This window comes from Rhinolophus ferrumequinum, chromosome 8 (assembly GCF_004115265.2).
Source record: "Rhinolophus ferrumequinum isolate MPI-CBG mRhiFer1 chromosome 8, mRhiFer1_v1.p, whole genome shotgun sequence".
Lineage (NCBI taxonomy): Eukaryota > Metazoa > Chordata > Mammalia > Chiroptera > Rhinolophidae > Rhinolophus > Rhinolophus ferrumequinum.
In genome coordinates, this window is record NC_046291.1 from 7012774 (window position 1) to 7027742 (window position 14969).

Here is a 14969-nt window from a genome sequence, read left to right on the forward strand (position 1 = left end):
AGCCACCATTTTTCAAAAGCCCCACAGACGCTTCTTTGCGGCTTTCCTGCGCAGCTCTCACGGGCCAGTCCTGGCAGCTGGATGATAAGAACTCCAGATGACAATTTTGGTTCATTTGTGTACAGGTATCCCGCTTTTCCAGTTTGTTTTTATGAAAAACCTACATTAGTATCCGTTTTCATTAATCAGAAGAAATCCAAAAAGGATTTTCACTTTTACAGAAAAAGGCGAGTTGCGAAAACAGTGTTCAGTGTTTGGCAGGGAGCCGTTATAGAGGGGCAGCAGAGGGGCCCGCCAAGCTCTGTCCCCGGGATCTACACTTAGCATCTCAGCATCAAGCCACTAGAGCTCCGAACTCTGTCTGGGACCATCTGTGTCTTCTCTCGATTGATTCTGTGCATCCCTTAGCAAGATGTGTCCCTAAGGCCTCAGAAAAGCCTGAGAGCTCGTAAGCAAGCCGTAAGGGTGTTGCACTTAGTGTAAAACTGGACGTAATTATGTGTTTTGATTATGGTGAACGAAATAAAGACATTGTGTTCGTTGAATTTTGGGTCTAAGAACACTCAAAAAATTTTCTATATAATTAATTGTACTAATTTCTTCACTTGACGCCATTTCGGCTTACGAAAGATTTCACAGAACACTCTGCTTTCCGATGGCGGGGAGGGGGGGGCCCTGCATTTGATGCCCTCCCCCCTTTCATAGAACTTGTTTATATCCAACCCCAGCAAACTTAGGGAGGCCAGCACATAAGTGGGCTGTTTATGAATAAACTGTTGGTATTTTAAAAAGTTTCTTGGGTGTAGAAGTGTGTGTCTGCAAGAAGATTCTCCAGGGTGTGGTTTGGAGGCCCAGGGTATTTTCTTTCTCTGGAGAACCACCCAAACTGCACCTGGTGAGCTCAGTGTAGTTTGACCCTGAGTAGGCTACTCCCTCATCTCTAAGAGACAGTCTTTTCTTTTCCCGAAATGGCCAGACATTTATAAATCAGACTTCAACTCATTTGTAGGCTCCAGGGAGAAAACAGCCTTCGCATCAGGTAGACATTGGGCCGAAACGGATGACTCCCACTCCCTCTGGATTTCTGAATTGGGGCTGCTCCCACGCTAAGGCAGGGGAGAGGCCAAGGCAGGGGAGAGGCCGTGCCAGTCGGCGGCATCTGAGGAATCTGAAGGGGGCGGGTTTACTGGGGAGAACGGAGAGATTTTTCCATTACGCTCCTCTGCTGTTTCTGTGCAACCACTCTTTTCAACGGTTCACCACAAAGTGATTCCACTTCAGGGATCCGTCTCTGCTTTTCCGGTCTGTCCATATCAATGACACTGGAGATAAGCATTTGTGTTTTCTCTGTACCTCCTCAGGTCAAGTCAGGAATTCAGAGTGCCTGGAGGCTGCCATTCCCAAGAAGGCAGGGAAGTGTTCTCCACAGCTTCTCCCCCAGGAATACAGAGGGGCTCACACATTTCCAGAGAGTCAGCATGTGGCCGCAGGGCCAGTCACACAATCATGGAGTTTTAATGTGCCCAGCCTTGTGCCACTGACAAGAACTCATGAGATTAATCCAGTGTCCCTGCCTGTGCCAAGTTTATGGGTCCCCAGCCTCTGGCCTGCTCCAACGCTCTTCTGTTTACCAACTCGGCCTGCTCTCCTGAGGCATCAGAAGGCCACTGAAAAGTGCAATGTTGTCCAGTGGCACAATGCCTCCACTAAAGGGCCTGGCCAAGGCAGATGGAGTGCCTGGGAAAACATGTGACTGTATTCACACACACAAGTGCCATCCAAACATTGATCAACTTATCTCAATATGTCTATTTTAATTGAGGTCAGACCCTGCTACTAGCTTTAGTACCATTTCAGACACGGGGGCCTTGCTGGCTCTGCAGGAGAATTTCCTTTCTCTGTCCTATGATCTGAGCCCTGATGTCACCCTCGGCAGGAGTGGGCACAGGCCTCCCCCACGGGGACTAGTCATTTTGCCCGTGGAGCTGTTTGCGGTTGAGGTTTAAATGGAGGGAAGGAAACAGGGTGTTAAAACTGGTCAACCTTCTCAGCTTTTAAAACACATGTGCAGAAGCTCAGGGCTGCTCTGGACCAGCCGCATTCTGAGCTATACCGGGGGTGCCAAAAAATGTATACACATAACTTGCATTCATCTTTTGTTGTCGGTCTATGTTGAGTATTACGATTTTAATACAGTTTTTCCTTTCTTAAAATGTGTATACATTTTTTGGGGGGCACTATCTGTATGGGAACTAACAGTATTCTTACCCGATTTTAAAAGAGGAAGAAATTATCAAGTCTGCTGCTCAGGCACATGGCTTGAGAATGAGTTTCTCTTACTTTAAGTCCCTTTCGTTTCTTCGTAGTTGGTCCAAGTGAGAAGAGCTGGTTTCCGCTGAGGCCACGGCCCAGCTCTGGCTGAGCTCTCTGAACCCCAGGTTCCCCCACACAAGCTCCTGGATGGACAGGCTCGCTGGTTTGGCTCACGCTGTCTACCCAGCTATGTGCCTGTGACAGCCCTGTCATCTTGTGTGTGCTCAGGGCGACCAGGAAAGGACAATGACCGGGCCTCTCCAACCCTCCCCATCTGGCTGTGCCAGCTGTGCCAGGAACAGAAAAGGAGCCTGGGTCCTGGGGCTGCATGGGCCTGTGCTTGGCCTGCCTGGACAGCCGTCCTCTCCTCAGCTCGCCATAGCCACCCAGAGGCTCGTAGACAACTGTCTCCCACATCTGTCTCCCACATCTGTCACCTGCAGCTGCCGGCTTGCCAAGAACAGGAAGCTGGTCGGTTCTCTTGCAGTGGGACGGTGACACTGGGGAAGAAACCGCCCTCACTTCCTGTGAGATTGGCTGCCTGGAGAAGAAAAAGCAGAGCAAGCTGCCAGCACCAAGATGGTCTCCGTACAGAGCCCCCTCTGTCCCATACAATCTGTTCTTTCAACCGGCTCTGTGCAAACAGAATAAAGAGAATCTTCCATCTCCCAGGTCACCTGCTCTGCAGCCAGGGCATGGCTTGTTTGGCCACACTCTTTCCTCACAGGAAGCAGGCTGCTTGGCGTGGGACGCTCAGTGAGTTTTGCTGGCAATCGCTCATGTGTTTGTTGAGGACACAGGACATAAATCCACTGCTTGCTGAGCTCTTCATATTGGCTGGGGCCATGCTGTGCTGTTGGCTGTGGCGGGGTCAGCCAGCCCATCAGCAGCTGGGTGTTGTTATTGCGAGTATTATTACCTGGGGTCCCTGGCAGGGTGCAGCCTGGAAGCCGCGCAGTGTTAGAGAGGGCCTGTCTGTCTCTCCTGGCTGCGCTTTCCCTGAATGGGCTGGTGCTTCCTCTGGCCTGGTGTGAGGAAGCAGCTTGACCTGCCCCACAGGTGGGGAGACACGGGTGGGGCTTCCCTGTGTGTTTCCCAGCAGATAGGCGCTGGGAGAGGAGGGAGGGCCCAGCAGGCTTCCCGGCCATGGCCCAGGAGCCACACTTCTAGTCCAGCAGGTCCCCAGTTGGCCAGAGCGCCCAGGGCCATGTCAGGAAGGGAATAGGGCAGGGAGGGCTGGGGACGGCACACAGAAATGCGTATTTCCTGTGACTGATTTTATGCTGCATGACATTCTTTTGTTCTGCTTCTCCTTTCTTGTCCCTTATTTTCAGTAAAGCTCTTGGCAAAGGTTCAGGCTCAGCTGGGGAGTGGAGGGGGGTGGTCAACCAGCCCAGGCTGGGAGGGGACAGAGGGAGACGCGGTCTTTATAGAGAGCAAAAGAGTGGGAGGGGGCCCCCCCCCAGTCCCTCTGCTGGCCTCTCCACCGGCCTGTCTGCAGGAGGCACCTGATTCTGTTTGACTTGGAGGTCACCTGAGCAGCTGCCTCCCACCAGAAAGCAGGTCCGATATTTCAGGGACGACCACGCAAGCCCCACAGAGGGGGCTCTTATCCCTGAGAGGCACTGCGTGGATGGTCTCACTCCACCAGCTTGTGTATGAGCCCTGAGGCCAAAGGCAATTTCATGAATGGAGAGATTAATGGAGAAATGGTCCCTAGGCCAAGGAAGCCCCGCTGGGGCACTGGTCTTTCAGGGAGGAGAAGCCGGTCTTTCCCATGGGAAAGGAGCCGGGTCCACTAGGGGAAGCCCAGAGCCCTTCCCGCCAGGCTGACTTACTCTGCAGGCCCCTCCCGGAGGATGCTGTGGACCCAGGGCGGCTGGCCTGCTGGGGGCCACCCCAGGAGAACTGAGGGGCCAGAGCCGATTCCTTGGCCTTGGGTGGGTTCAGGTCCAGGATCTCCGGGGTGCGGGGGGTCCGGGGCTTGCAAGTGAAGGCTGATGAAAGTTCCCTAGAACAAAATGTGCCACCTAGAGTCACAGCAGGAAGGAAGGACTCCCCCTTCTGAGCACAGATGGAAGCCGGCAGGCACTGTCCTGGGCACGGGGTGGGAGTGGGTAGAACAGGGCACCCAGATGCTTATGCCCCTGTCTCCATGGAGCTCGCATTCTAGGGGAGGATGGAGAAAATCAATACATGCTAAGGAGGAGATAAGCAGGGAAGGGCAATGGGAAGCGTGGGCGAGCAATGAAGTGTTAGGATTGCTACAGATGGCCTGGTCCGCAGAAAAATGTTCGCCAAAGATGTCCAGGTCCTAATCCCTGGAATTGTACATGAAAAAGGGGAACTAAGGTTGCCAATCTGCTGATTTTAAAATAGGGAGATTACCCTGGATTATTGGGGTGGGCCCAAGGGAATTACAGAGGTTCTTGAAAGTGAGAGAGGCAGAAGAAGTCACAGATATAGGTTTGACTATGGAAGAAACGCACAGAAATGCAAGGTTGCTGGCTTTGGGGATGGAGGGACCATGAGCCAAAGTGGGCAGGTGGCCCCTAGAAGCCAGACAGCACAGAAAAGAGGTTCTCTCCAAGAATTCCAGAAAGGAATGTGTCCTATGGACACTTTGATTCCAGCCCAGTGAGATCTGGGATTGGGCTTCTAACCCACAGAACTGTAAGACAGTAAATGTGTGTTATTCAGGTCACTACACTTGTGGTAATTTGTTAGAGGAGCAATAGGAAACGCGTTTTAGATGGCTGGCCAGGAGAAGACCTTGGTGAGAAGATGATATTCAACCCCCAAATGATCCTGCGAAGCAGGCATTACTACCCCATTTTTCAGACGTAGAAACTGAGGCTCCAAGTTCGTAAGTTTTTCCAAATCAAGATCATAACAAACCAAGATCTGAACCCAGTGGGATTTTAAAGCCAGCTGTTGTCTAGACTCCCTCTGGATCCCAGCCACTCAGAGTGTTGGCCAAGTCTTGGAGCTGGTGTGCTCCTCCCCTCCAGTGCCTGCAGCCATGATAGCTCGGTGCTGTTTGACAAGAAGTCTTGGGAGTGGGATCCTGGCGCTGCGACCTCCCAGCCATGCAGCTGAGGCTGGGGATGTGAATACCTCACCCAGCCCTTGGCTCTCTGGCTGTCACTGAGCTGTATACACGCTCACCTCTTGCTTCAACTGCTGGGGCCCTTGCTAACCACATGCCCATTTTCTTGACTTTAACTCTGAAGGCTGGAGTGCCACGCTGTCATCCAGGGTTGTTGTCACCACTGAACGAGCAGCTCCCAGCACACAGCAGATGCTTCGGAAATGGCAGGTCCTTCCCTAAGTGGACGCCTCAGTCTGTGGGATGCACACAAGCCAGACAGCTGTTGCGCTTGGCAAGTGAGGACAGGGAGATGACGACAGGATACAGGGCTTCCCAGCGGGCAGCGGGGAGCACTATGGGAGTTGTAGGATCCAGTGGCAGGTGAGGAGGGAGGGGGGGCCCTGGAAGGGCCCGGACTCTCAGTCCCGCTCTGCTGCTCTCTGATTCGTGACTGAAGGTGAGCAAGTCTGCTGACGTTTCAGGAACCTCAGTTTCCCCACCTGTAAAATGTCTATAGGATGGTTGTGACAATCCAGTGAGGCTGTGCCCTGGACCCAGTTGTTGTAAGCGCCCCATAAATGAAGGTTACAGCTCTGGGAGTGGAACTTGGGAGGAAACTGAAGAATTTTTTATTTGATTCATTTATATATTTCTACATGCCCCTTTTTTTTTACATTGAGAATATATCACTTTAATAAGTAGAAAAATAAAACTTAAATATCTCAAAGTCTCCAAACTATATTTAGGAAAAGGCTGGCATAAAAACTATACATACTTTAGGCAAGAAATCTTTCATACCAGGCTGGAAAGGATAGGGGAGATTTAGCCCTACCACATTTTTTTAAACTTTAAGATAATTTTTTCTTTAAAAAGAGAATTTATTTTTATGTCATTCATGATTCCTCTGACTAGTTTTCATGTTCTACCTTCGCCATGCGTGCGTGTTTTTACATAGTTGTAGTCCTACTTACATGCTATTCTGGACTGCTCTACTTTCTGAGCCTTATTCCATTCTCTCTCTTTGGTCTGAGAAGACTCCATTATAATTACTTATAATAGTTGTGGACCATTTCATCTGCTTGATATACTGTCATTCATGACACCTCTCCCCTAACTTTTTGCTTTTCTTTCACTCATCGATAATGCAGATGTGTGCTCAGAACTCTCTGGACACTGGGGATCAAAGATCTACTACACTAGATCCCTGCTCTTGGAAAGATAAGGGGGCTGTTTGATCAGTGAACAAAGATTGTAAAACAATGAGGTGAGTCACATTGCTGATGCTTTTCTTACACATATAAAAATGCTTTTTAGGGCCCGCCCGGTGGCTCAGGTGGTTGGAGCTCCATGCTCCTAACTACGAAGGCTGCCGGTTCGATTTCCCCATCGGCCAGTGGGCTCTCAACCACAAGGTTGCCAGCTCAACTCCTTGAGGCCCGAAAGGGATGGTGGGCTCCGCCCCCTGCAACTAAGATTGAACACGGCACCTTGAGCTGAGCTGCCGCTGAGCTCCCGGATGGCTCAATTGGTTGGAGAGCATCTTCTCATCCACAAGGGATGGTGCCGGTTCGACTCCCACAAGGGATGGTGGGCTGTGCCCCCTGCAACTAGCAATGGCAACTGGACCTGGAGCTGAGCTGCGCCCTCCACAACTAAGACTGAAAGGACAACAACTTGAAGCTAATGGCACCCTCCACAACTAAGATTGAAAGGACAACAACTTGACTTGGAAAAAAGGCCTGGAAGTACACACTGTTCCCCTATAAAGTCCTGTTCCCCTTCCCCAATAAAATCTTTAAAAAGAAAAAAGACATTTAAAAAAAAAGTGCGTTTTATATCGTCTAGTGAGGTGGGTTTTTTTTTTAACAGTATTTGATTCAAATGATTTCTTTCCTATTTTGCTATTCTATTCTTGATATTTTTATCATTGTGATAGCAGTCAATTATTTTTAAATTGCAGTGAAATGTACATAACATAAAAATGACCATCTTGAGCGTTTTTAAATGTGTCCCTACTACATTTTAAGAATGAACAACTGAGAGAAACCAGTACAAATGACTCAGGTCAACCCTGGAAGCTATTCCAGGCAGTGGAATATATAATGGCAGAGGGTTAGACTTAGGTTACCTGGGATGTCCCATCCTGCAATCACGAGACAGGGAGGTCAGCGTTGGAGGAGCTGGCTGTGCAGACCCAGGATGGCTGGCCAGCTTTACCACACGGGGCCTTGAAGCTGATGGGCAGCAAGGTCAAGTTGCAGGGAGAGAAAATTCTGGGCTCAGGAATCTGTAATCTCCCAAACCCAGGGCGACCAGAAAAGCACCCCATCCCATCTTTTAGCAGAGCAGTGTGGTAATGTATATCAAAACACTTATGTGTGGGTTAATTTTCTGTGTCAGCTTGGTTGGGCCATGGTGCCCAGATATTTGTTCAAATGTTATTCTAGATGTTTCTGTGCAGGTGTTTTTTTGGGAGAGATTAACATTTAAATAGGTGGACTTTGACTAAAACACATTGCTCTTCATAATGTCGGTGGGCCTCATCCAATCAGTTGAAGGCCTGAAGAGAAAAAGACTGACGTCCCCTGACCAGGAAGGAATTTTGCCAGCAGACTGCCTTTGGACTCAAATTTCAACTCTTCCCTGAGTCTCCAGCCTGATGGCCCACCTTGCAGATTTTGGACTTGCCAAGACTATACAATCACGTGAGCCAATTCCTTAAAATAAATCCCTTTCTCTATATACGTCCTGTCAGTCCTCTTTCTCTGGAGAACTCTGACTAATACACCTTAAGAGACATCTCTCTCTTTGCCCTAGAATATGACCTGTGTTTGGCCAGGGTAGTGTTGTTGCTGGGGAAAGAGCATCCTCAGACAGGGGCTCCCTCTGGCTGGCTCCTCCCACTAGCATTGGAGAAAGTGGCTCTTGGCAGAGCTCACACCCTATGAGGTTCTCCAAACCACACTGGGGCTGCTGAAGGAGGTGGCAGTGTTGACTGAAGATGCTGGCCACTGTCATTAAACTCTACAGGGACGATGATGTCAGGGCCCTCTGGGAAGGAAACCGTGGGACCTGGGTGGATGGCTTATGGTAAGGGTCAGCTTGGCCCTGAGTGGCCTCTACACCCCCTCCCCCAATGGTGAGCTCAGCAGCCTGGGCAGCCAGGAGTCAGAGCCAGGAAATGGCAATGGTTTGGCAGGTGATGGGGCCAGATGAAGGCTGAGCAGAAAAAGCACGTGGAAAGGAAATTCAAGACAGCAGTCACTTATGACTTAGAAAAAGTAATTCACTGCAGGAACACATGGTCCTGGGTACTAGGAAAAAACGGTAAATTACAATATATGTGTAAATAGGGAGGCGCCCTGCAAGATAGGCAATTATTTGTTAAGCTCATCAATAGGAACATTGTGCAGGAAGGAAGAGCAATAAAAGGCTCCCGGAGCCACTTAATCTTTACTTGTGTTTGGAATGCTGCTGAGTCATAATCCCGCAGCTGAGCGAGCCCTGTGGCAGAGGATCCTGTGTCCTTTCAGTTCTCTGGAGCCACCCATTGCATTAAGTACAAACGAAAGTGCTCAGGGGTCCCCTAAGTGGACTCTGCTCATCAGGCTTCATTACTGCCTCTTGGTCATTGCTGTGGATATATTTCCCTGAGGCTATAACAAAACGCAGAAAGAGGTGGGGGGCAGGGTGGACTGGGGAGAGAAGCCAGCAGATGAAGGCGAGTATGAAAAACTTGCAGAGCTCACGCATGTAGGTATCCGTATAAACACGCAGCTCTCCTAGCCTGATTTCCCTGGCCTCCCTGTCTTAGTTTAGAGTTTCTTTTGGCTGGAAGTACTATATGTGTCAGTGTGAGCTGCCATATATTCTTTTGGGACAAATGTGAGGGGGCAAAAGTACATGTGTAGACATATGGAAAATATCTTCCTTATTTTTTTTAAAGCAATAATACTTGTGCAAGAGTCACTTCCTGTCTGTAACAGGACAGGATCTTTGACACTGTTTGATTCTGATCAGCCTGGGACTGGGTTGGCACCTGTGCCGGAGGGAGAGCTCCGACCTGAGGAGCCCATCTCTTGCCTGTCCTCAGGCCACCTGGAGAGGACATCCAGGTAAATGTCTTCCTACCCCTCAAGCTGGACTCCTCTCTGCACGGACCACATGCCAGCAACTCGCTGAGCGGGGCCTCAGCAGACAGCATGTGGGCCGATGGGCATTGGGCAAAGCCATGTGACAGTCTGGGCAGTACAGTCCGTCACATTCCCAGAGGGGACAGCTGGAAACCAACCCCTGCACATTCCAAGGTGCAAGTCAGTGCCCTGGGGTCTGGGCTAACAGATTTTGTGGGAAAGCATGTTGGCCCTTCTTGGGATAAATGCTTTTTTAAAAAAAAAAAAAATGCATTTTTAAGTCTGGTTAAGAGTATCGTTCCCCAGCTACTCAATGCTAAGGATTCTAAGAAGCAGATAGAAAAAAGAAAAGGAAACCCTGGACATGCGAGGGTAGAGAGGGAGTGGGATGATGGGGATTGGACCTTTTATTCCCTGGCTTCGGGGAAGGCAATTTCCCAGCAAGACCAGTTGCTGGAAGCCACTGGAGTGGAGCTGGAGCAGCGATTATCTTTAAACCACCTCAAAATCGGGGCTAAAGAATGAGAGTATCATTCAATTTACCATTTACCCAAACCCACAGCTCTGCGTAGTCAGGCAGCGCCCACCCAGCCAACCCGTCTTCTGGGGCAGGCGTTGTCCTCACCGAGAAGAGGGGTTGGGCAAAGCTGAGGGACTAGCGTCCCCCACCCGAGCCATGCAGAGAGCCACTCTCTCGTCCTTCCTCCTACTGATTCAGCAAACAAATATTTTGAGAGCCTGCTCTAGGACAGGCATGGGAACACAGGGACACATACAATACATGTGGCCCCTGTCTTTGAAGATGGCGGGCCACACACTGGACTCTGTGGACCTGGAACGTGGCTGTGTGACTGTACTTTGGGATCAGGCGGGAGGAAGGGATACTTAGTTAAGACCTGGAGCAGCCGGGCGAAGAGGAGGTTGGGGATGGGGAAAGAATATTCCAGGCAGGGGTAATAACCAGTAGGGGAGGGGGACATGGAACAGCAATACACTTCTCCCTCTTTCCATCCTCCTCTTTCTCAAACAAAGCCCCCCCACCCCCAACTTAAAATAAGAGTTGAATTCAAGTGATTGACATTCAGGAGAGAGCACCCATGGGTTTAACCCCAAGAAGGCATATGTGCCCAATAGAAGCTTGGAGGGTCAATTGGTTACTCCACTTGGTGTAACAAGGGGGGATATTTCTAAGAAAAAGCCTTTGGGGTCCCCTGTCTACTATGAAAACAGTTATTTCTGGGGAGAGAGAACTGTCCCTAGTGATGAGCCTCAGAAATGAATTCAGCATTTACAAGAAAGAGAAAGAAATGGCCCTCGCACCGGAAGGGCAGGTTTGACCTGGCTGAACCACAGGATTAGGTATCGGGTCGGCCCTGGGAGCCAGGAGGTGAGGGCAGCAGGGGCCCAGCCTCAGCTTTGGCCCAGCCCCTGAGGTCTCAGCCCTCCAGGAGGATGCTGAGAGCCGAGAACCCCTGACTCAGTTGACCAGCCCGTGGGCCTTGGACAGTTCCAGTCCCAGCCCCTTCAGCCTCTCTGAGAGGGAGGAAGCCCAGGTGGAGGTGGCTGCCCGGGTCCCCAGCTGGTCAGGGGTATGGCTGGAGACCAGATGCCTGGCCCCTCCAGGTCCCCCACCCCCACCCAGACCCCAGCATCTGGCTCACCCAACCACCTTTTGCATCCTCTGCTTGGTAGAGATAGTCAGGACTAGCAACCCATCCCAGTGCAGGTCCCAAAGTTCTTCCAGCTGAGCCTCACACAGCTCTGCTGTCCCTGGTACCCCACGCCCATCTCCAATGTCTGCGAACAGCAGTGTCTGGAAAGGAAGGTGCAGGGGTGTTGCCTGCCGCTGAGGGGATGGGCTTCAGCACTTCCCACCCCTCTTGCCCCATCCCTTCTCTGACTTTCTCCACAGTGGGTGCTGCTCTGCTAGGCCTCTGCCTATTCTCGGTGGCAGTGGCAGCTGCAGGTGTTCCCGTGGCCTTTAGAACTCAGTGGGAATTCCTGTTTCTACGGGGTTTCCATCAGTGGGAGCCTGTGGGAAGGGCAGTAAGGCCTGAGTAAGGGGAGGGCTCGTGGGCTGGTTTCTATGACCCCTATACTGGTGAAGGAGAAAGAGCTGCAGGGCACAGGTGGCTTTATACCTGGGGCCCTGGAATGTGGCTCTCCTAAGTCTCCTCAAGGCCCCTCCCCAAGACCCCCGCTGCTGAAGGAGTCAGCCACCACCACAGCTGGGGTATGGGCCTGCTCACTCAGAGGCTCCCTTGGGGTACAATCATGGAAGTCCTTCCCTATTGTATAAAAATGTGGGGCACAGAAGGCCTGACCCGTCAGCATGGTATAAGTACTCTAATTCAGAGACTCCAAGGGTGTAGTCACGTTAAACATGATACTAGTCCAGCGTTTCCGTAAAGGAAGTTGGCTTCTCCTTCTTGGAACACTCGGCCTGCCGGGCACTGCGTGGCCGGGAGGTAGTGGGGGCAGCTCCCCTTACTTGGGCCTTACTGCCCTTCCCACAGGCGCCCACGGATGGTGGTCAGGAGACAGGCTGCGTCTGAGACCAGCCAGGCCCCTCTCCATGAGCAGGCTTCCTCAGATCTGAAAGAAGGGGCCTGTGAGATCATCGAAAAGGCCCTTTCTAGATTCTAAAGACCCCGAGTGACCCATCAAGGGCCAGTCTGTGCTTATTTGGTGCAGAGGAAGAGAAAGCACCCTTTTTTCTGCTTATGGGGTCCAGTTTCTGTTTTAGGAAGCTGACACTGGAGCCAAGCCATTTTACTAACCTCATTCTCCACCTTCCTCCCCTCCATCCCACTTTCTCCAACACAAATTGCTATGACAGGACACTGCCCTCAAGTTACCCTGAATCACACATCCCCCTAAACATGTTCACCCAACAGTTCTTGAAACTAGTCCCTTGGGCATGCTTATAAGTTTCCTCTCTTTCAGGTCTGACAACTGATAATCCTCCCTTGGGCTCTGAGGTTATCAGACGTGGTGGCTGCATTCCCATGGGTGTCTTGGCACCTTGCCTCAGGCCCCCGAGAAATGTTCCTTTGCTTCTGTAGTCAGAGGCTGGGCCTCAGGGAAGCCTTCTTAGGACACCTCCCATCCCTACCTGGTAGTTTCCCCAGTGCCTGGGGCCCAGGGCACCTCCATCGGCTGGCCGGGGGCCCCGGAGGGGGGCAGGCGAGGCTCTCCCTGACGTCCTGTTGGCAACCACGCTCCTGGCTTGGCGTCCATGGAGGCTGGGGAGGAGGACAGAGAGCTCAGTCGACTTCTGTTTAGGAACCTCTTTGAGGGTGCTCTTTATTGGGCTGGGCCGAAAAGCCAAGAAAAGCACGTACCCCAGGCCAGCCCTGATGGGTCCCTGGCGCCTATGGATGGGGACTTGTTTACTTGTGCAGCCTGAGAACTTTCTAGGCAGCCACTTGACGTGCAGTATTTATAAGCTTGGGGTACAGTGGGCACTCTGGCTCGAATACACGCATCACGGGGAAGCACAGACCATCAGCCCTCTTGCCTCCCTTGGTCCCCCTCTGCCTCTCAGGGAAAAGCTAACAAAACTTGGAATTGTCTCCCTGGGTCACTGCTTGGCACCACCGCACAGGAGCACGGACGCACACTGAAAAATTGTGTTTTTCGGAAATTCATATTTAACTGGGTGTCCTGTATTTATATTTGTTAAATCTGGCAACCCAGAATGGGAGTTCTCTTTAGCCTGAGCCGCCCAGGTACCTTCAGGCCCGAATCCCTCAATCCACCCACAGGGGCAGCAACTGCCCTAGTTCCCAACTAGCAGCACTTGAGCTCAGGCCACGGCCAAGGACCAGGCCATCAGGGTCATCCTGGAGACCTTCACAGGGAAGTGTCGGGAGAAGTCCCAGATGACACTGCAGAGGAGCTCTCCCTGGGGGCTGGGGATGAACCTATGCTATATTTCAAATGGCGCAGACGCCTTCTTCTCTGACCCCACCTCTCCTCTCTTTCTACAGCCAAGAGGTCCATGTCACTGTTAGAGCAATACTGTGACAAAGTCTGGATTCGCTGCTTCCTTAATCCAAGCTCCTTCCAGTTCTTTCATTTGAATAAAATCTCTCTAGTACCTTTGTAATGTGGCCTCTGCTTTATCTTAAATATAAAGAATCTTACCTGCAGGTTTCATCAAACCAGTAGCAAGCCTGCAACTCTGACTTCCAGGTAACTCTCTTTTGACCCAAATAAGGAATCTATTTCTGGTATGAAACCCAATGAGTGGCTTTATTTACAGTCTAGACTGGACAGTCTCCACTGAGAACCGGGTCTGGAACTAGAATTTTAGCCTTCTCCGATCCGTTCTTCAATGGACAACAGGCCAGCTTGTCTGAGCCTTCTGGTCAATGGGCTTATAATAAAGCCCAGGAGACAAAACCCAGGTGTATGAAATAACAATTAGGTGGAAAATCCATTACAATGAATGGAGTTACAAGATGGCACCCAGGAGTAGGCTGTCCTCCAGGATCAGGGGCTTTCCCAGGCAGTGGCGTTTGGGAGATTGGTGGGAAAGCCACTCCCGTCCCCCACAGGAGAGAAGAACTAAGCTGAATTCTCCTGAGACCCTCTGAGGTCTTGCTTTAGTCACCAGACGGTAGTCCCCCTTCCATCCACTGTATGCCACATTGTAGACTTTCACATGTCTCACCACAGATAAACAGAGCCACTGAAAGGGCCAGGAGAAGGGCAGCTATGTGTGTGCACCTGAGGCTTCCTGAGACAAAGTACTGTTTTCCTATCTGTTAATTCATTTCAGACAGCGCCGGGCATTTTACCTCCAGCATCCACTGACAGAGCATGTGATTTTGATATCCAAGAGAGTCTTGATGGATGAGGAAATGAGAATAACGTTCCTCAGGCCAATGTCTTGCAAAATTCTAAGTCACATTCTTGGCTTTTCCCCTTGGGAACAATTTCCTCTTGGCACTGCGGGGCTGAGTCCTTTGCTTACAAAGAATGTCCTTTCTGGCTCTGCGTTCAACTGATCAAACAGTTTGAGGATCCCACAGGTTCCTCACCCTGAGTTTTACCCTCAGTGTTGACTGAATGCATGGGTGTGAAGGGAGCTTCCGGAACAAACTTGAGGTGTAGGCCAAGGTGGAGGGTTCCCACTGGGTCTTGAGGTGGGGCATCAGTTTCCAGCCTGAGTGAAGGCCAGGAGGCCAGACTCAGTGGCAAGTTCTGCATGTGTGACGGTACCTGTGGGAGTAGCTGGGCGAGGGCAGAATGGATGGGGGGCAAGGTGAGCAAGGGGGTAAAAGTGGAAGAAAGGGCTGGGGAAGCAGGACTGCATGGACAGGAGGGTCAAGAGAAAGTCAGATGAGCTCTTGACTGGGAAGGAATGAGGATCAGGGTGACCACCCAGCCCACCAATGCCGTCTTCCTCTCCTTGCTCATCAAAC

General features: G+C 51.1%; 1 protein-coding gene across 1 annotated transcript in view; it reads right to left on the minus strand.

Annotated features, from left to right (window-relative positions):
• Window positions 1-1128: 1128 nt before the first annotated feature.
• ARMC9 (armadillo repeat containing 9) overlaps window positions 1129-14969 on the minus strand; it is a 129348-nt gene continuing 115507 nt past the window's right edge. Inside the window, exons 23-25 of the mRNA XM_033112450.1 lie at window positions 12653-12782; window positions 4152-4324; window positions 1129-2854 (exon numbers count right to left, since the gene is read on the minus strand). Of these exons, the coding sequence (XP_032968341.1) occupies window positions 2832-2854; window positions 4152-4324; window positions 12653-12782 (326 nt within the window). The 3' untranslated portion in view covers window positions 1129-2831. The remainder of the gene's footprint in view (window positions 2855-4151; window positions 4325-12652; window positions 12783-14969) is intronic.